This window comes from Phyllobates terribilis, unplaced genomic scaffold (assembly GCF_046119375.1).
Source record: "Phyllobates terribilis strain yellow unplaced genomic scaffold, ASM4611937v1 Scaffold_7__3_contigs__length_470593459, whole genome shotgun sequence".
Taxonomy (NCBI): Eukaryota; Metazoa; Chordata; class Amphibia; order Anura; family Dendrobatidae; genus Phyllobates; species Phyllobates terribilis.
This window is the reverse complement of record NW_027362767.1, coordinates 67,238,199-67,260,728: the sequence shown is the minus strand read 5'-3', so window position 1 is coordinate 67,260,728 and position 22,530 is coordinate 67,238,199. Positions and strand designations below refer to the sequence as shown.

Here is a 22,530-nt window from a genome sequence, read left to right as displayed (position 1 = left end):
CATGATTCATGTCAGTCCACTTGGTGCAACAGCTCTCCAAGGTGTGATCATTCCTTTTTAGAAGCAGACCAACGAGCAGATCTAATTTGATGCAGGTGTTAGTTTTGGAAATCAAAATTTACAGGGTTATTACATCATTTTTTCCTCAGAATTGAGTGATTCCATAATTTTTTCCCTCTGCTTGGTCTGAAAAAATTACCCTTACTGAGTACCACATTTTTTATCTTGATTTCTTTTAGTGTTTCTTAAAGCCATAAAGTTGCCATTTGAAATGACTTTAGTTTTCTGCCATGTCTGTGATCTTCTTTTTTTCAACAACATTAAACAACTGAATGAACATCCTCCGAGCCCAGTGATTCCATAATTTTTGCCAGGGGTTGTATTAACAGGATACAAACTTGGATGGGAGGAGGAGATGGAGATGGAGAAGTGCTTCTTTAAACAGGACGTGTTACTTGCAATAAATCTGTAATTTTTTTTAGCCTGGTGTGAATGCCGCTGTTCTCCTAAATCTCACGTTGATTTTCTTTTGTTTCTTCACCTCTCCGTTCCTGAGATCTGGCCAATACTTGCCTTTATATAAATCTCTTAAGCCAGCTGTGTGGTCCTTATGAAGACGCCCACTGAACAGTTGATGATGATGCCCACTTGGCTAATAAAACAAGATTTATATATAGGGGAGAGGAATGGAGAGGTGCAGGAGCAAAAGAAACATCTGTCTCCACCTCTGCCTCCACCTCTGCCTCCATCTCTGCCTCCATCTCTGCCTCTATCTCTGCCTCTATCTCTGCCTCCATGTCTGCCTCCATCTCTGCCTCCATCTCTGCCTCCATCTCTGTCTCCATCTCTGTCTCCATCTCTGCCTCCATCTCTGCCTCCATCTCCGCCTCCATCTCCCTTTCTCTTTCTTTCTCTCCCTTTCCCTATTTTTCCCCTTTTCCCTCTTCTTATGCCCCCTCTTTTCTTTCCCTCCCGCACACCCTCTTCACCCTGTTACTCTCTCTACTGCCTCTGTCTCTCTCCCTATCTTTCTTTTACCCTCTCTCTTTCTCCCTCTCTCGCACTCTCATTGACATACCGTATATCACATATTTCTAGAAAGTTAATACCATGATAAAAAATATACCCAGTCCCTGGCAATGGGTTTTCTGTATATTATTACTATAAAATAATATGATATAAAATTAGTTGCTTAAAGTCCTAAATAAAAAAATATATAAGATATTTATATAGGTTTTCTGTCTGTTCCTGATAAGAGATTAATTTGTCAGTACACTGTAGTTTTGCCTTTTGATTGCCCGTATTACCATGTTTGGGATGGACCTGATCCCGGTGTGCCAGCCTGAAGCCAGCTTCACAAGGCATTCGCAGGTCTACTGGACCAACCTTGTGAAATTGGACAATGCATTACTTGTCTAACTGCTGACAAATTGGAAGACAGGACATCATGTCTCATCTGTCCCCCCCCCCCCAAGGCTGTGCTCGCCATTGAAATAGATGAAATCCTAAGAGAAGCAGTTTGCCTGTGGATGATGTGGGCTGTCATGTTGATGAGTCTGTAAAAATACGTTAATCCTTCTAACCTTCTACTACTAATACCTAAAGGTGCCCATGAACCTTCACTAGCCTTCGGGAACTGTTACGCCCAACCTCCCCCCTAAAATTGCTCGTATACCTCGTCCAAGCCTGCATGACATCTCAGCAGGGAGCAGCTACCAGAAGACTCTGGTGGTGACTTACTTCCCAAGAGACAAAATAATTTGAAGTTGAAATTCAACCCTTCCCGATCCTTCGTTTCCCCAATATTATCTCTCAGGGGAAAGTCTGGAGACCCTCATACACATAAGTCTGCTGGACCTGTTGAGATTGGTGGGTTCTGTAGTTTTTACTCTGATGAGTATAGGCACCTCTACATTGGGGCACTGTGGGCTTTGTGAAAAGGTTGCCGAGCCTAAAGTTGGCCATACACTTTAATACCTGTTGGCTGATAGCAGTCTTTCCTAGATCATATGGCTCAACTGCATGTGGATGAGTTCGAGATGGGTAGCGGGAAGTTAGCTGAGGGCCAACGCCTCTGGCGGCACCCTTTCTCCTGGGGACAAAACAGTATCTTTCATGTTGAAATCCAACTGGCTAATTCTTCTCTCCGATGACAAAACATCAGGAGACCCTCATAAACATTAGATGGTCAACTGCTCCCTCTGTTCATGGCCAACTTTCGGCTTCTGAATTTATTTAGACCAGAACTCCATGTTTAAGGTTACAGTTTGGTTCAGAATCGATGAGCACAGGCACTATGGCTGGAGAGTAAGGTCATTTCTTTACATTCTACTAAATAAAGGACATTTAGAGAATTTAATAATGATTCTAAACAATCTTGGGGTCAGGACAAGCAATTTTTTTTTTCATGACCAGTCAAGGAAAAGTTGTCCAAGCTCTGCGAAAATATTCTAAGATTTAATTTCCATTTGAATCTCATAATGACAGCTGAAAACACTAAGGAAAGGTCTATTAAAATATACATTTTATCTCAGCTTATGACCTAAAAATAGCAACCGAAAATTATTTCTACTATTCATCCCATTAGCAAAAATGCATAGTTTTTAATTATTACTTCATTATGATAATGTTCCTATTCTTAATTGCTATATATAAATATAATTTAGATATTGGACACGGAAAGCAAAAGTAGCCATGTTACCTACATAATATACGGAGATAACAATATATTGTGTTGGTTGTATAGAAATTAAAGGATCATTTAGTGAGCTAGGTGTAAAAAGATACTTATTTAACGATTTGTTACATTATGTTGTAATACCTCATTTAGCCTGTTGGTGGTGAAGAGAGCAATTTCTGTCTATGCATAGTTTTATGCTAAAGCAACACCTCTCATATGTGAATATGAACAGTTTCTATGACATAAATATAAATTATTGAAATGTCTTCAAGGGAAAGTGTCAAAAAATACACATTATACCTTTTTATTACTCTTATTAAACCTGAATTACCCATATATACCACCGGGGGTATACATGTCTGTTATGTTACTCTTGTTATCCATTGGAAAGCTTTGACGAAGGATGCCCCATATTACAAGCCTGAGGTCTGCACCTTCTAGCAATATTGGCAGGTTGGACCCTGATATTTCTACTTTGTGTAATATATATATATATATATATATATATACATATATATATATATATATATATATATATATATAGCATTGCCTTTATAATACAAATATTTAAGATTATTATAAATGACCGTAAAGAACGCATGCAGTCAACTGCATATTTTACAAGCAATATCTATATTAAGGATCATTTCTTTGGCAGGCCAGAAACCAGCTGGACATGCAATATTTACACGTCAAAAAAAAAAGTCATAAAATTATAGGATATTCAAGTTACACACAAGCAAAGTTACCTCGAAGCTTAACACTCTGGAAATAAAGAAGTTAAATCAGAGTCAAATCAAAAGCTCCACCCTGGATGTACTGTGTAGTGCAACCAAAAAGGTTCTTAAAGAGCACCAGTCAGCAGGCCAGTTTTTTCTTTTATTTGATTCCCGCCGCTCTTCTGAGTATTTCAGTTTTTGTTTTTATGAAATCCGCCAAATAGTTCCAGAGATATGGGCCTTTTTAGTGCTATTTTTTGTCTTCATAAGGGGGCGTGGCAAACAGAGATAACAATGCAGAGGAGCCTAAAGACACGCCCCAGAGGATCCTGCGTGTCACGCCCCCTTTGTAAAAAAAAAAAGCCCATATCTCTAGAACCGTATGGCGGATTTTAATAAAACAAAAAACTGAATACTCAGGGGAGCAGCGTGAGTAAAATATCAGCAAAAACTGGTCACTTTTGACCTGGTGACAAGTCCTGTTTAAATGACCACTGACATTTCCAGATCACTCCACTTGGAGGGAACAGTGTGCTGACAGCAGTGAGAATATATAGGTATGACTGCATATATCCATATATATTCCTAATTGCATATATGCACCCATATGCCCAATTCACACAAATGTACGGTTTATGTTATACTTGAATCTCATCCTTTTCAGAATCCGGGGTCACCGGCCTCGAAACACTAAAAATATCCTGACATTGTATTTGGATTGGGCTGGAAGGTGTTATCGGGGGCGTAGGGGGTGCTTTCTTTTCTGACAATAGTTTTAGGATTTCCGCCACCTGCTGTTCCAGGGTGGTCATGCGACAGCTTAGTGACTGAATGTCGTCCTTGAGCTCATGTTTAACCTCTTGCAGCGTGGTCTGTAAGGCCTGTTCAGGGATAGGGTAAAAAGGGTGCTTTGCATCAGCTTGGATAGGACTATGTTCAAGTGGACTACGAGTTTCTCCTGCTTTGTCCAAACGAAGGTCACTTTTTGTAATCCCACTGTCACAAGAGTCTGTTTTCCGCAAAGGATTTTTAGATACCCCACTTTCCGGGTCAATGCACTTGGGGTCATCTGAAAGTAAACCCATGGACTCTGCTTTTGTTACATTATTCCAGTCTTCTTTCTTCTCCTCTTGAGCTTGCATGTTGTTCTTTAATCTCAGCCAACCCTTTGCGTTTGCGTTCTTCATACGCGTGGGACTGGTGACTTTAAGACATTTTGGGTCACTGTTGCCATTTGGCTTGAGTTCTATGACATCCCTGTTGTTCTGTTTCAATGATTCATTGGTTCTGACATAGGAAAGAGTTGTCTGAATGGGTGTTATTTGGGACACGGTCACGACGCTGGTGCCAGTAATGACGGCTCCATTGTGCACCGCACGGTTCTCCACTTGGATTTGGTGCCTTTCCAGGTCACTGTGAGTCGAGCCTTGGTTTCGTAGCTCTTTCTGCTGTTTGAATTTCTGAAAGAGCTTCCGTACGGGGTGGTCTACGGGGATGGTAAGGGTCACCTCATTCTTCTGCCGTTGTCGCTCTTCCTCTTCTTTCTTTACATCACTGATTTTGCGGAATACAATCTAAAAGAACAAAAAAAAAAACATGAAAAATAATGCTTTAAAAGAAAGTTCGGCTTCTCTGGGAAAAATAAGACATGCTTGGTTAGGAAACCTTATACACAGCAATTTCTTTTGTATATATAAATAAATGCATTGCTCCGAGGCAGGAGACTGAAATACTGTAATAAGTATTTGGATGGAAATGCATTTCTCTATTATTATAGTTCTCTCTCCTCCAAGGTCTGAGAAGCGTGGTCCGTATCTCAAGACAAAAGGAGAATGAACCTTAAAGGGCCAGTAAATAAAAAATACTTAAGCACCTACTCCATACCTACTTCCATTATTATGAGATTGCCACTACTGCTCATTGGTAGTAGTGATGAGGGAGCTGTCACGCTGTCTCTGTATACTGGAGGTAGGGGGCCTAAGCTGACCCTAAGCTGGGGCCCTGGCTAATCCCTCAACCTGGAGGTACTGTTAAAGGTACAGAGGTCCAGGCCGCCAGCGTAACCCCTACCTCCTGAGGATCCCTGCACCTAAGTAATCTAGTCCTGAGAAGGACCCCGATCACAACAAAAGGGGACAAGTAATAATATGCCCACACACAGTACTTAGACGAACGAGACAGTACAAGGGAAAAACCAAAACCACCTTGCATACAAAAACTACACAACTACAACAGAGGGAACACCAACGGGAAAGGAGATAAATGATAAAGCGAGGAAGGGAAAAAACTCTCCGAATACACTTATCTCTGAAACTCCAAATACACGATCCGCTCTGTTAGTCTGCATGAAATGCTTTCACCGACACTTCCCTAACAGACCAGCAGGCATTTGAAGGAGTCTCACTACAGCAGCATTGATTGCAGCTGGGCGAGGCTGGAACTCGTCTAGCACAGAGAGAGAGAGAATTAACTCCCTCACTGCCGAAAAACACAAAGCACCAAAAAGTCAGCTGCGAGAAGTCAGGCTGTGTAATCGTGACGATCTTCGTGGCGACACACCCGTGACAGTACCCCCCCTTCTACGAGGGGCCTCCGGACCCTCAGGGCCAGGTTTATCCGGGTGAGTCGTGTGGAAGGCCCGAACTAATCGGTCTGCGTTAATATCCGACGCAGGAACCCACATCCTCTCCTCAGGACCATACCCTTTCCAATGAACCAGGTACTGAAGGGACCGGCGATTAAAGCGTGAATCGATGACCCTCGATACCTGGAACTCCAAGTTACCCTTGACCACCACTGGAGGGGGAGGTAAAGGTGACGGTACCACCGGCGCCACATACCTCTTAAGCAACGATCTGTGGAACACGTTGTGAATTTTAAACGTAGGGGGGAGGTCAAGACGGAATGCCACCGGATTAATAATAGAACTGATTCTGTACGGCCCGATGAACCTGGGACCCAGTTTCCAGGAGGGAACCTTAAGTTTTATATTCCTGGTAGACAACCATACCCGATCGTTCACACTTAGGTCCGGACCAGACACTCTCCTCCTATCAGCCATACGTTTGTATCGGTTCCCCATAGTATTCAGATTCTTCAGCACCCCTCTCCATACTGAAGCGAGTGATGAGGAAAAACGTTCCTCCTCAGGAACCCCCGAAGAGCCCCCCCTACTGAAAGTACAAAACTGGGGGTGAAAACCATATGCCCCAAAAAACGGGGACTTACCAGTGGACTCGCTCCGCCTATTATTAAGAGCAAACTCTGCCAGAGGTAAGAAAGAAGCCCAGTCCTCCTGGTTCTCTGACACAAAACACCGGAGATATGTCTCCAAGCTCTGGTTCATACGTTCCGTCTGACCATTGGTCTGAGGATGAAAAGCCGATGAGAACGACAAATGCATACCCTGCCGTGCACAAAACGCCTTCCAGAACTTGGACACAAACTGAGACCCCCGATCAGACACCACCTCGGAGGGTACCCCGTGAAGCCTCACAATCTCCCCAATGAACACCTGCGCAAGAGTTTTGGCATTAGGGAGAGCCGGAAGAGCGATAAAATGTGCCATCTTGCTGAACCTGTCCACTACAACGAGTATGACCGTTTTACCCAAAGACGGAGGGAGGTCCGTAATAAAGTCCATAGACAGATGAGTCCAAGGACGCTCCGGGATCTTCAAAGGTAAGAGGGCCCCAGACGGACGGGTATGTGAGGTCTTAGAGCGCGCACAAACCCCACAGGACGCGACAAAAGTTACCACCTCCTTATGTAAGTTAGGCCACCAAAACCGACGCGAGAGGAGATCCACAGTTGCTCTACTCCCCGGGTGTCCTGCAAAAACTGAGTTATGGTGTGCCTCGATCACCTTTTGTCGCAACTGATCTGGAACAAACAGTCTCCCCGGAGGTCCAACAGGGGCGTCCCCCTGAGCCTCCAATACCTCCTCCTCCAGCTCAGAGCATACTGCCGAAACCACCACCCCCTCCTGAAGGATAGGAATCGGGTCGTCTGTATTCCCGGCCCCAGGGAAACTACGAGATAAGGCATCCGCCTTTACATTTTTTGACCCAGGACGATATGTAACGACAAAATTAAACCTGGTAAAAAACAATGACCACCTAGCTTGTCTGGGATTCAGACGTTTCGCGGACTCCAGATATAGCAGGTTCTTGTGATCGGTGATGACGGTGACCGGATGGACTGCCCCCTCCAAAAAATGGCGCCACTCCTCAAAAGCTAACTTAATGGCCAAGAGTTCCCTATTGCCGACATCGTAATTCCTCTCAGCGGACGACAATTTTTTAGAGAAAAAGGCGCACGGATGCCACTTACCAGGGGACGAATCTTGTGACAATACTGCTCCCACCCCTACCTCGGAAGCGTCTACCTCTACAATGAATGGCTGTGACGCATCCGGTTGAATGAGTATGGGTGCCGAGGCAAAACATTTTTTCAAGGAGGAGAATGCTTGACAAGCCTTGTCAGACCACCTAGAAAAATCCGTCCCCTTTTTAGTCATGTCTGTGAGAGGCTTAACCATGGACGAGAAATTACGAATGAACTTCCGGTAATAATTAGCAAACCCCAGGAAACGTTGTAGTGCCTTAAGATTCTCTGGCCGATCCCACTCAAGAACTGCCCGCACTTTCCCAGGGTCCATACGAAAACCGGACGCTGAAACCAGGAAGCCTAAAAACTGGAGTTCCTGTACGGCGAACACACACTTTTCCCATTTGGCATACAGTTTATTATCCCGCAAGATCTGTAACACCTGCCTAACGTGCTCCTGATGAGACACCAGATCCGGCGAGTAAATTAAGATATCATCCAGATATATGACAACAAACTGTCCCACCAGGCGGCGAAAAATGTCATTAACAAAGTGTTGGAACACCGCCGGGGCATTAGTCAGACCGAATGGCATGACAAGGTTCTCATAATGCCCCTCCGGAGTGTTAAACGCCGTCTTCCACTCATCCCCCTCCTTCATCCTAATCAGATTGTACGCCCCCCCTGAGATCCAACTTAGAGAAGCATTTGGCGCCCACGATCTGATTAAAGAGATCGGGAATAAGTGGGAGCGGATACGGATCTCGGACCGTAATCCGATTAAGTTCACGGAAATCCAGGCAAGGGCGTAGGCCTCCATCTTTCTTCTTAACAAAGAAGAACCCTGCAGCCACCGGTGAAGATGAAGGTCTAATATGCCCCTTAGCCAGACTTTCTGAAATATAATCCTTCATGGCCTGCCTCTCAGGACCAGAAAGGTTATACAACCTAGCTTTAGGTAACTTGGCCTCAGGGAGCAGTTTTACAGAACAGTCATACTCGCGATGAGGAGGTAGTTCCTGACACCCTTTCTCCGAGAATACATCCTCAAAGTCCGCCAGAAATGGAGGTAAGACCCAAGGAGTAACCGCACCGATGACCGTGTTCATGCAGTTTTTATTACAGAATTTACTCCATTGGCTTATCTCTCTGGTTTGCCAATTAATAACCGGGTTATGCTTAGTTAACCAAGGAAGGCCCAACACTATAGGAGTGGGAAGACCCTCCAACACGTAGCAAGACAACAGTTCTTTATGTATCACCCCCACTTGAAGTTTTACGTCATGCACAGCTTGCAAAAAACTTCCCTGACCGAGAGGCCTGGCATCGATCGAGAATATGGGGATGGGTTTAGCCAACTCACTCAATCGCATACCCTGAACCCGGGCAAACCGAGCATCAACCAGATTAGCCCCGGCCCCACTATCCAGAAGAACAGATATCCTCTCAGTTCTCGTACCCACCACCACCTCCGCCGGTACGAGAAACTGAGACGAACCTAGGGACGAAATACCTACTCCCAGATTGCCGTCCACCACACAACCTGGGATCAACAGTTTTCCGACGACTCTTCACCCTGCAAGGGACTGGATGGACACCCCCCAATAAAATGTCCCTTTCTCCCGCAGAAGAAACACCTTCCTGTCTTATGGCGCACCACCGGTCCCCTCCCCCGAAATGATGTCCCTCCTAATTGCATAGGCTCCTCTGGACTGACCAGGGGAACCACCATATGAGGGGACCTTGTAGGAGGTGGAGTCATCACAGGGGGTAGAGTTATCCCGCACCTCTCCCGAAGCCGTCTGTCAACGCGAATAGCAAGGGCCATAGCGGCTTCCAGTGACGCGGGAGAGTCATACTGTGCCAACACATCCTGTAATTTGTCGGATAAACCTTGACAAAACTGGCTCCTAAGAGCCGGGTCATTCCACTGGGTGTCCGTGGCCCACCTACGGAACTCCGAACAGAATTCCTCCGCCGGACGATCTCCCTGCTGGATCCTACGTAACTTAGACTCAGCAAGGGAGATCCGATCTGGGTCATCATATACGAGTCCCAGAGCAGCGAAAAACCTATCCACTGACTGGAGAGCCGGGGAGCCCGGGGGAAGAGAGAACGCCCAAGATTGTGGGTCCCCTTGTAGGAGCGAGATGACAATTCCCACCCTTTGTTCTTCACTCCCCGATGACCGAGGCCGCAGCCGAAAGTACAACTTGCATGCCTCCCGGAAAACAAAAAACTTGTCCCGCCCCCCAGTGAACCTGTCAGGGAGAGCTACTTTAGGTTCTGGTCCGGCTTGCTCCTGAGGATACAAAACCTTGGACCTAACGTCCGCCAGCTCCATGGACAAACTCTGCAACTGCCGAGCTAGACCGGCTACTGGATCCATGGTAGCTGGAGAAAAACTAAGTGGTCGGTGAAAATGTCACGCTGTCTCTGTATACTGGAGGTAGGGGGCCTAAGCTGACCCTAAGCTGGAGCCCTGGCTAATCCCTCAACCTGGAGGTACTGTTAAAGGTACAGAGGTCCAGGCCGCCAGCGTAACCCCTACCTCCTGAGGATCCCTGCACCTAAGTAATCTAGTCCTGAGAAGGACCCCGATCACAACAAAAGGGGACAAGTAATAATATGCCCACACACAGTACTTAGACGAACGAGACAGTACAAGGGAAAAACCAAAACCACCTTGCATACAAAAACTACACAACTACAACAGAGGGAACACCAACGGGAAAGGAGATAAATGATAAAGCGAGGAAGGGAAAAAACTCTCCGAATACACTTATCTCTGAAACTCCAAATACCACGATCCGCTCTGTTAGTCTGCATGAAATGCTTTCACCGACACTTCCCTAACAGACCAGCAGGCATTTGAAGGAGTCTCACTACAGCAGCATTGATTGCAGCTGGGCGAGGCTGGACCTCGTCTAGCACAGAGAGAGAGAGAATTAACTCCCTCACTGCCGAAAAACACAAAGCACCAAAAAGTCAGCTGCGAGAAGTCAGGCTGTGTAATCGTGACGATCTTCGTGGCGACACACCCGTGACAGGAGCGTGCTCGTTTAACCCTTTTGCCGAGCACACACGGGTGCTTTCCGAGTATCTTCGGCGTGCTCGTATATTAAGTTCGAGTCCCTGCGTCTGCATGATTTATGACTGTTAGTCAGTCTCATCACATGTGAGGATTCCCTAACAAACAGGCAATCTCTGCATATGTTGAGGCTGACTAACAGCCATAAATCAAGTAGGCACAGGGACTCAAGTTTAATATACAAGCACGCCGAAGATACTCGGAAAGCACCCGAGCGCACTCGGCGAAAGGGTTAAACGAGCACGCCCGCTCATCACTAATTGGTAGGTTTTCATTCAGTTTATGATTAAAGGAGTTTTCTAAGATTTTATATTAAATTATAATATGATAATTGGGGGTCTGGCCATAATATGGGGGCTCTGCAGTATTAAATCAGTTTTACATTCATCCATGTGGCTGCTTTTGGTACTACACCTTAGCTACTTGAACTTAGGAATGGGCTGAGAAACCGTAGTCGGCACAGCCATAGCCCCATAGTGCTGGATTAAATGAGTTTTCCAGGCATATTACAGTGATGACCTATCCATAGGATAGGTCCTCAATATCAGTTCGGTGGGGGACTGACACACTGTATACCCACTGATCAATTCTTGCATCCAACGGGTGCTAAAAATTGCTGAAGTACAAGTGAATAGCAACTGAGCTGTAATACCCAGTAATGGCCACTACACGGTGAATGGAGCTGTACTGCTCGACTCCATGAGCTGATCGTAGGGGTGGCCACTGATCTGATATTTATCAGTTGCCCTAAGGATAGGGTATCACTTTGATATGGAAAAGGAAGGACAGATCCAGATCAACAGAGGTAAATCATCATAAAATCATACTTTACATCAAAGGAGTGTCTATAAAACAAATACCAATGCGTTTCTGGTGCATATATCACCTTTACACTGAGTATAGGTGCTTTATGCACTCCATGGATGTACACTATGATTTTATGATGAAAGGTAGGATAGGACCGTTTCGATTGGTGACATCTTGTTGTGATGGGATGTTTTCTTTTACGCTTTTTAGATCAAAATAATGTTAACTAAGTACCCTATGTTATCTACATGTACTATTACTATTTACTTATTTACTTACTATAGGGTGTATGCTCATTTTAGTTTTTTTCCTTGGGTGTTGTCTGTGAAATACCCACAGTGTGAATGTGCTCTTACACATTGCAAGTATGACAACTTATGCTCCTGCTCATTTCTTTGGTTTTGCTGCACTTTCTTGTGCTCTGTACAAACAGGGGTATATCCCTCCCTTTTTGAGCTAGATATTTCTCTATATAACTTCCCAGACGGGTGTCTGAAAAATCAGGTTCCTGTCCTGCTCTGCCCTTGTTCACACTGAAATCAGCTGACGTAAGGTGAGGTTTTAATATTAGAGACAAGATAGGACCACCCTGATTGGGGTCACCTTGTCGCGGTGGGATGGCTTTTATACTTTTTTTTATTAAAATAGTGTTTACTAAGTACTTAATGTTATTTATATGTACAATTACTATTTACTAATTTACTTATTATAGGGTTTATTCTCGTTTTGTTTTTTCTTGGGTTTTGCCTATGATTTTATGATGACCCAATAAAAATTCAAGATTTTATCTCCATTGAGCCAGATCTATCCTTCCTTTTCCATGTTGTTCACGTCCTGGCAGTGACCTTGTTCCGAGCTCCAGAGGACTACAGGATACCGTGGTGCGTTGGCTCTTCTCTATTTGCCATCACTATGATATTCCTGGAAAACCCCTTAATATATTGAAATGAAATAACTGAGGGATACCATTGATCACCACTGCTCTTCTTTTTGGGATAAATAAGGGTCCTAATTTTGGAAGTTTTTGGGGTTAGTTAGCTGCATATTGCTGGATGACCACGGCACATTTCCAATGTTGTAGTAGGAGACCAGAAAGTGAGATCTCTAATACTGGCCATTAGTTGACTACCTCTCCCCCAACTTTGTCAAAAACTGATATTGACCTCCATATAGTAGCTTGACGTTAGCTGGAAATGCCCTATAAAATCATTCACTAAAATGTAATTTCTCAAATGGAATATTTTAAATACAAAATTTTAAAGCCAGCAAATTTTGTAATGTAGAAGACTGTACATGAAGGGTTATCATCTCAAGTATTATCTGCTCAATTACCAGCAGCACATGGTATCATTACATTATTAAAGTTTTACTTTGTGGTTCATTATCTCCCTAATGAGCTCCACAAATGACACTGTGGCTTTTTTCGAACGTCTTAACCATTGGGGAAAGGGAAGCTTTCTTTGCATCAATTGCTAAAAAGTCACTTTAATGTTTTATGTTGTTATCATGATGAACAAACATTCAAATGGAATTTCTATTATTGAATTTCTATTAGTGTAGGTAGATGGATGACATTGTCCTATCTACAGTATCTATAATCTATCACCATAAGGAATACTGAATGGAGCCAATAGACATCCCCTATATCCAAGCTTGATACTTATGGAAATATATGGCATTCCAGTCATCAGAAGTAGTCCTCCATAGCTCCTCAATAAATTAAGATAGTGGCTATTTTAGTGTGTTGCCTCTCCCTTCTCTCAGTGTTAGTGATGTTAGAACCTTGCTCTTAGGTTTTTTTTCCTCTGCTGGTCACATGACCTTGTTGGCCTATTTAATCCTGCTCCGCCCTTCTGGCTTTGCTGGACTTCATTGTATATCTACTTTCTAGCTAGCCTGTGCTCTGTGTCTTGCTCTGTTAGTTTGCTTGGTCTACTGACCTCTATGTTCTATATATTTTGTTTGTTCGTCTGTCTGCTACTATTTCTGTTAGGAGGTGTCCCATATTCCTCCCAGTCCTTAGTACTTGTAGGGATTCCTTCCCCACATCTATAGGTCTCCGTACAGACTAGCTTAGGACTTTAGCAGGTCTGATCGCAGGATCAGGTTCCCTGTTACATCGTAGGGATTAAGCTGAGTTCTATCGTAGGGACAGATCTCCTCTCTTTCCCTAGCTCTGGTAGCAGAACATAACAGTAAGTCCAGCCAGCAAATTCTCTAAGGAAAGATTTTTCTGTTCCATCATGGTGTCGGTTCAGGATTTGGTTCATCGCCTGCAGGGACTCTCTCTGGAGGTGGCCGAGCTCCGTCAGCACGTGAGTAACTGTCCTGGAGCACATTTCTTGGAGCCTAAGGTATGTTTGCCGGATTTATTTTTTGGTGAACACCGAGAATTTTTTTCATTCAAAAATGCTTGCTTATTGTATTTTCGTTTGAGACCTAAGTCCTCTGGGGATGAATCCCAGCGCGTAGGGTTCATAATGTCACTTTTGCGCAAAGAGCCTCAGGAGTGGGCCTTTTCTTTGCAACCTAGTGATACATGCTTCAGATCAGTGGATAGTTTTTTTTCTGCTTTGGGACTATTATATGATGATCCTGACCGTGTCGCATCAGCTGAGACTGAGTTGAGTCGTTTAAAACAAGGATCAGGTAATGTGGAAAAATATTGTACTCATTTCCGTCGTTGGTCTACTCAAACAGGGTGGAACGATTCTGCTCTGAAAAGTCTATTTCTTGCTGGGCTCAGTGAAAGGGTTAAAGACCTGCTAATTGCTTATCCTACACCTGAAGATTTGCAACAGGCTATGCAATTAGCTATACGGGTGGATAGAAGACTGCGTGCAAGGGTTAATGAGAGCAAATCCTCTGCTATGTCAGTTTCTGGTTATGAGAATGTGTGTACTAACAGTGGTGAACCGATGGAGATTGGATCGGTGGCACCTCGCTCTCAAGAAAAAGACCGTCGATTTTTTGAAGGCTTGTGTTTCTATTGCGGAAAATCTGGTCATTTGATTAAAGGCTGTGAGCTTCGTATGAAGAAAGAAAAAAAAATGGTCAGTCACGCCCGTATTGCCTGTTTAAATTCCAAGGGTGTATTTTTAGCTGCTTCCACGATTGCTCAGGAAAAATTAATGGAATTTCGGGTGTTTGTCGATTGTGGGTCTACTCTGAATGTTATTGATGGGGGATTCGTGGAAAGACTCAATTTAAAACCAGAACCTTTATCATCCCCCATTGCTGTGGTTTCTGTGGATGGTTCCCCTTTGAAGAATATTACTCTCAAGGTCTGTGAATTTCCTCTCACTATTAATGGTGTTCACCATGAGAAATTGGATTTGGTAGTGTTGAATAACTTGCCTTCTCCAGTAATATTGGGATTGCCCTGGTTAAAATTTCACAATCCTGTACTGGATTGGTCTACCAGTGAAATTAAATCCTGGAGCCATAAATGTTATGACAAGTGTTGTAACGGGCGTATTGCAGCTTTGGATAGGGGAGAATTGCCTGTTCCTATTCAGGATTTTTGGAGAGTTTTTTCTGAGAAGGAATCGCAGGTTTTGCCTCCCCATAGAGACTATGATTGTTCTATTGAATTTGTCCCTGGAGCGACTCTTCCTAAAAGTCGTTTATTTAACCTTACTATTCCTGAGAGGAAGGCTTTGGAGGAATACATACAGACAAGTTTGGCCGCCGGTCACATTAGGCCCTCTAAGTCTCCTGTGGCGGTTGGATTTTTTTTTGTTAAAAAAAAGGACGGCGGTTTACGTCCTTGTCTGGATTTTCGTGAGATTAACAAAATTACTGTACGCAATCCTTACCCACTGCCATTGATTCCTGATCTGTTTAACCAGTTAATGGGGGCCAAGTGGTTCTCTAAAATTGACCTTAAGGGGGCATACAATCTGTTGCGCATGAAGGAGGGTGACGAATGGAAGACTGCTTTTAACACTCCTGTGGGTCATTTTGAGAATCTGGTTATGCCTTTTGGTCTTACTAATGCTCCTGCATTTTTTCAGAATCTGATTAATGACATCCTTAGACCTTTGATCGGTAAAAATGTGGTTGTGTATTTGGATGACATTTTGATTTATTCGCCGGATCTGGAGTCTCATTGGCGGAGCGTGCGTGAGGTATTACAGTTATTAATGGACAATTCGCTTTTTGCTAAGCTGGAGAAATGTGAGTTCGCTGTACAGAGAATTAGTTTTTTGGGCTACATTATCTCCAGCAAAGGTTTTGAGATGGATCCGGTTAAGGTTCAGGCTGTGCAGGAATGGCCTAGGCCTATTGGTTTGAAATCGATACAGAGGTTTTTGGGTTTCGCCAATTACTACAGAAAATTCATAAAAAAAATTTCTAGTATTGTCAAACCTCTGACTGATCTCACCAGGAAAGGTGCTGATGCGGTTCAGTGGTCTTCTGAGGCCATTGAAGCTTTTGTGTATCTCAAGGAGAGGTTCACCTCTGCTCCCATCCTTATGCAGCCTGATGTTACTAGGCCGTTTTTGGTTGAGGTTGATGCTTCCTCTGTGGGGGTTGGCGCAGTATTGTCTCAGGATAACGGGGATGGATTACATCCCTGTGCCTTTTTTTCAAAAAAATTTTCGGAGACTGAACTGAATTACGATATTGGTAATCGGGAATTATTGGCTATTAAACTCGCATTTGAACACTGGCGCCACTTCTTGGAAGGTGCGGAATTTCCCGTTCAGGTTCTTACGGATCATAAAAATCTGATATATCTTGATGCTGCCAAGCGCCTGAATGCCCGTCAGGCTAGGTGGGCACTGTTTTTCTCGCGGTTTAATTTCTCCGTTACTTACATCCCTGGTACTAAGAATGTTAAGGCGGATGCCTTGTCTCGCAGTTTTTCTCCCATAGTCGGTGCTGAGAAAGAGGAGAACATTTTACAAGAAGGTGTTGTGATAGCTGCTTTGGACTCCGTTTTGGAAAATGAGATTCTTAAAGCACAGGAGAATGCCCCTTCTAACACTCCTCATGGGAGGTTGTTTGTGCCTGGGACCTTTAGGAGAGATTTGTTTGTTGAGTGTCACGAATCTCGGTTGGCAGGTCATCCCGGAATCTCTGAGACCAAGAGACTGGTGGGTCGCAGTTTTTGGTGGCCTGGATGGCAGAAGGAAGTCATTAAGTGGGTGCGTCAATGTACTATATGTGCTAGATCTAAGTCCTCACATACTCCTGCTGCGGGGTTGCTTTGTCCTTTGGAGGTTCCCAGTGCTCCTTGGACACATTTGGCTATGGACTTTATAACTGACCTTCCCCCCTCTGAGGGTTTTACTGTCATCTGGGTGGTCGTGGACCGTTTTAGCAAGATGTGTCACTTGGTTCCTTTCGTCAAACTGCCCTGCGCTAAAACTCTCGCTAAGGCCTTTGTCAAGGAAATTGTCAGACTTCATGGCGTTCCTACTGACATTGTTTCTGATAGGGGTCCTCAGTTCGTGGCTCGTTTTTGGCGTGCCTTTTGTGATAGGTTGGGAGTTCATTTGTCGTTCTCGTCCGGATATCATCCTGAATCTAATGGCCAGACAGAAAGGAAAAACCAGGATGTTGAGCAGTTCTTGCGTTGTTTTGTGGCAGACAATCAAGAGGGGTGGTCTGAGTTTCTGCCACTTGCTGAATTTGCTCTGAACAATCATACATCTTCTTCTGCTGGTTGTTCGCCTTTTTTTTGTTGTTCTGGGAGACATCCGTCGTTTGGGTCGTTCTCCAAGTTGGGATCTGCCGTGCCTGAGGAGGAGAATTTTTCCGGTGATTTGGAGAGAGTTTGGACGGATGTGCGTGGTAATCTTCAGGAGGCCAACGGAAAATCTAAAGACTACTTTGATAGGAAACGACAGGAGGTTTTGTTCGCTGTTGGTGACATGGTTTGGTTGTCCTCTAGGAATCTGCGGTTGAGGATTCCTTCAAAGAAATTGGGTCCCAAGTTTGTAGGGCCCTTTAAGGTGCTTCAGGTTGTCAACCAATCTGCTGTTAGGTTGGAGGTTCCTACCTCCTGGAGAATTAATCCGGTATTTCATGTCTCTCTGTTGAAAAAAGCTGTTGTATCGGATTGTGACGCCTCTGCCTCTGTTCCTCCGGTGGTGGAGGACGGGGAATATGAAATTTCTCGCATCCTTAACTCTAGACGGTATAGAGGTAGTTTGCAGTATCTTGTGGCCTGGAAAGGTTTCGGTCCCGAGGATAACTCTTGGGTGAGGTCGGATGATGTTTCCGCGTCCAGACTTATCAGAGCGTTTCACAGGAGATTTCCTGATAATCCTGGTCCTAGGGGATCCGGAGGATCCTCTTAGAAGGGGGGGTACTGTTAGAACCTTGCTCTTAGGTTTTTTTTCCTTTGCTGGTCACCTTGTTGGCCTATTTAATCCTGCTCCGCCCTTCTGGCTTTGCTGGACTTCATTGTATATCTACTTTCTAGCTAGCCTGTGCTCTGTGTCTTGCTCTGTTAGTTTGCTTGGTCTACTGACCTCTATGTTCTATATATTTTGTTTGTTCGTCTGTCTGCTACTATTTCTGTTAGGAGGTGTCCCATATTCCTCCCAGTCCTTAGTACTTGTAGGGATTCCTTCCCCACATCTATAGGTCTCCGTACAGACTAGCTTAGGACTTTAGCAGGTCTGATCGCAGGATCAGGTTCCCTGTTACATCGTAGGGATTAAGCTGAGTTCTATCGTAGGGACAGATCTCCTCTCTTTCCTTAGCTCTGGTAGCAGAACATAACAAGTGATAGCAGAAGGCAGAGGGAAGGAGTTGTAAACAGCAGATAAGATAGAAGATAAAGGGGATGAATAAAGTTATTAGGGAGGGCAGCTCATCCAAGCAATAGATAGAATGGAAAGCACATGCTTGTCCCTGATCTGTAGAAGGGTAAATCACTACAGAATAGAAGCTGTGCTAATACAAGAGAGCTAGTAAAAACAGAACTCTCCTGGGAACACAGATCTCACAATTAGTTTTGATTGAGCACTGAAATGCTTATGCTCCTGCTACTCGAATTGAGCACGTCGGACTCTTGGACGTGCTTGTCTCAAGTAGCGAGCATAATGGCCAACTTGAGCATTTTTCCAGAGGACTGATATTTCTCTCTCGCACACCACACAAGACTCCATTACTGAACAAAAGCATGTCCAAGCACGTTTTAAAGTTTGCTCAACAACATTTAGACCATCCTGTGAAATACTGGGAGGATATACACACGTGGTCAAAATTGTTGGTACCCCTCGTTTAATGAAAGAAAAACTCACAATGGTCACAGAAATAACTTGAATCTGACAAAAGTAATAATAAATAAAAAATCTATGAAAATGAACAATTGAAAGTCAGACATTGCTTTTCAACCCTGCTTCCACAGAATTGTAAAAAAAATTTAAACTGGGGAACATGAAATAGGCCTGGACAGAAATGTGGTACCCCTGAAAATAATGTGACAAAAGGCACATGTTAAATCAAGTTGTGTCCACTAATTAGCATCACAGGTGTCTACAATCTTGTAATTAGTCAGAGGGTCGGTATATAGGGCTACAGAAACTCACTGTGCTGTTTGGTGACATGGTGTGTACCACACTCAACATGGACCAGAGAAAGCAAAGGAAAGAGTTGTCTCAGGAGATTAGAAGGAAAATTATAGACAAGCATGTTAAAGGTAAAGGTTATAAGACCATCTGCAAGCGCTTGATGTTTCTGTCACTACAGCTGCACATATTATTCAGAAATTTAAGATCCATGGGACTGTAGCCAACCTCCCTGAACGTGGCCGCAGGAGGAAAATTGATGGCAAATCAAAGAGAAGGATGTTACGAATGGTAACAAAAGAGCCCAGGATAACTTCTAAAGAGATTAAAGGTGAACTTCAAGCTCAAGGAACATCAGTGTCAGATCGCACCATCCGTCGTTGTTTGATCCAAAGTGGACTTCATGAGAGACGACCAAGGAGAACACCATTGTAGAAAAAAAATCATAAAAAAGCCAGACTGGAATTTGCCAAACTACATGTTGAGAAGCCACAAAGCTTCTGGGAGAATGTCCTATGGACAGATAAGACAAAAATAGAAGTTTTTGGCAAGGCACATCAGCTCTATGTGTTATGATAGGCTACAAGCACTAAGGAAAGACAGGAGATCTGTCCCTACAATAGAACTAAGCTAGATCCCTACGATGTAACAGGGAACCTGATACTGCGATCAGACCCGCTAAAGTCCTCAGCTAGTCTGAACGAAGACCTACAGATGTGAGGGGGGGATCCCTACAAGAACTAGTGACTGGGAGAAAGATGGACACCTCCTAGCAGAAATTGTAGCAGTAAAAAGACAAACACACAACATAGAACATAAAGGTCAAAAGACCTAGCTAAACTGACTGAGAAAGGTTACAAAGCACCTGGCTAGCTTAAGAGTAGAAATTACAATGAAGTCCAGCATGGCCAGAAGGGCGGAGCAGGATTAAATAGGCAAAAAGGTCATGTGACCAACAAAACAGAAAAAACCTAACAGGAGAGTTCTAACACTATGTTCAAAATGAAGCATATCAAGAAAAGAACACTGTCCCTACTGTGAAACATGGAGGAGGCTCTGTTATGTTCTGGGGCTGCTTTGCAGCATCTGGCACAGGGTGTCTTGAATCTGCACAGGGTACGATGAAATCTCAAGACTATCAAGGGATTCTAGAGAGAAATGTGCTGCCCAGTGTCAAAGCTTGGTCTCAGTCACAGGTCATGGGTCTTGCAACAGGATAATGACCCAAAACATACAAATAAAAACACCCAAGAATGGCTAAGAGGAAAACATTGGACTATTCTGAAGTGGCCTTCTATGAGCCCTGACCTAAATCCTATTGATCATCTTTGGAAAGAGCTGAAACATGCCGTCTGGAAAAGGCAACCTTCAAACACGAGACAACTGGAGCAGTTTGCTTATGAGGAGTGGGCCAAAATACCTGTCGAGAGGTGCAGAAGTCTCATTGACAGTTATAGGAATCGTTTTATTACAGTGATTTTCTCAAAAGGTTGTTCAACAAAATATTAAGTTAAGAAGAACCATCATTTCTGTCCAGGCCTATTTCACGAGTTTAATTTTTTAAAAATTCTGTGGAAGCAGGGTTGAAAAGCAATGTCTGACTTTCATTTGTTCATTTTCATAGATTTTTAATTTATTATTACTTTTGTCAGATTCAAATTATCTCTGTGACCATTGTGGGTTTTTCTTTCATTAAACGAGGGATACCAACAATTTTGACCACATATGTATCGGGCCAGATGAGACCAAAATTGAACTCTTTGGATTCCATAATACACACCATGTTTGGAGGCCAAAAGGCACTGGCAAACTTCATAGGATTGTAGAAAGGATGAATGGAAAACTATACTGAGACATTCTTGATAAAAATCTGCTGCCATCTACCAGGATGATGAAGATGAAATGAGGGTGAACATTTCAGCAAGACAACAATCCCAAACACACAGCCAAGGAAACTCTCAATTGGTTTCAGAGAGAGAAAATAAAGTTGCCAGAATGGCCCAACCAATCACCGGACCTGAATCCAATAGAAAATGTATAGAAGAAACTAAAGCTCAGAGTTCATAGGAGCCAACGGGACCTTCAGGATTTGTAGTGTGTTTGTGTGGAAGAATGGGCTAAAGTCACACCTAAGCAATGTCTGCGACTAGTTTCTCCATACAGGAGGTGTCTTGAAGCTGTCATCACCAACAAAGCCTTTTGTACAAAGTATTAATTAGATTTCAGTAAGTGTGTTCCATACTTTGTCAAACTGGGGTTAGGTAATTTCCCAACTCTAAGAAACAGTTGCAGTAACGTGAACATGTATGCTTAGATGTAGATCTGTTAAAGCTTTTCTGAACTTTTAATATTAATGTGCATTGGAACCAAAAAAAAACTTAACCCAAACACTTTACCAGGATTTATTCTTTACACGGTCTTGAATAATTTCCTTGAAGGTGTGGGTGAATTAATCGAGTGATCAGATAGATAGCACAGGCTTCTGCTTTCTATTTGGAGATCTGTCCTGTCTGGTGTGTGTCACTTGAGCAGGTATTCGGGAAGATCACTTTCCCTTTAATTAATGTCTCTTTCACCAGGAACACTAAATAAGGACAGAGTTCAGGTGCAATGAAGATTCCTAATTTTTGCAGAAAGAAACCTTAAAGGGTTATTCCCATATTCATAAATGAGTATTGTTGGATACTGCTTGAAAATACAAGGAATTTTACATTTTGTTTATTTTTCTTTTGTTTACATCTAGTTGACTTAGAGACCAACCACCGCTACTAGACATGTGCAGAACATGTGCAGTGCTCACAAGCTCTTTTCTATTGAGCTTGTAAGCTCTGCACTGAAACTAGCCAAGATTGCTGGAGTGTGCTGTCATCTCCTAATCCTGGCCAGCTCTTTGGCACAGTGCTTGCAAGTTAGACAGCAGCGGTGGTCTCCTAGGTAACAAGCTGTAAGCAGAAAAAAAATATTAAAATCTAAAGAACGGCTGCAATTTTAATAAGCAGTAAATTGCAAAAGTGTTTTTACAAGCACTATCCAACAATATCCATCTGTGAGTTGAGAATATCCCTTTAACATGAATGCTAACCCCAAAAGGTCCATTCTCAGTATATCATGAGACCAATACTACCAGTTGTGTGCCTTCCTTGCTACCTGTTATTTCTATTTATTTATAAGAGATGTCACGGGTGTGTCAGATGTAACAGACAGTCGCTCTGGTTCTTGCTGCAGAAGGTCACTGCGCTTGGCCTTGCAGACGCCTTCTTAATCCTTCTTACTTTTGGACCCAGCGGCCACCTCCCTCCTGCTCTGATTGACACACCCTGGTCTGGGTGTTTATAAACTCTTAGTCTGCTTAAGGGAGTCGCAGGTGATATTCCC

General features: G+C 43.6%; 1 protein-coding gene across 5 annotated transcripts in view; it reads right to left on the bottom strand.

Moving 5' to 3' along the window:
* Nucleotides 1–317: 317 nt before the first annotated feature.
* The window catches only part of KCNH5 (potassium voltage-gated channel subfamily H member 5), a 469,113-nt gene continuing 446,900 nt past the window's right edge, over nucleotides 318–22,530 (bottom strand). For all 5 annotated transcript variants that reach the window (XM_073638703.1, XM_073638702.1, XM_073638704.1 and 2 more), the window contains one exon: nucleotides 318–4,973. In XM_073638703.1, coding sequence (XP_073494804.1) covers nucleotides 4,038–4,973 — 936 coding nt within the window. In that variant the 3' untranslated portion in view covers nucleotides 318–4,037. The remainder of the gene's footprint in view (nucleotides 4,974–22,530) is intronic.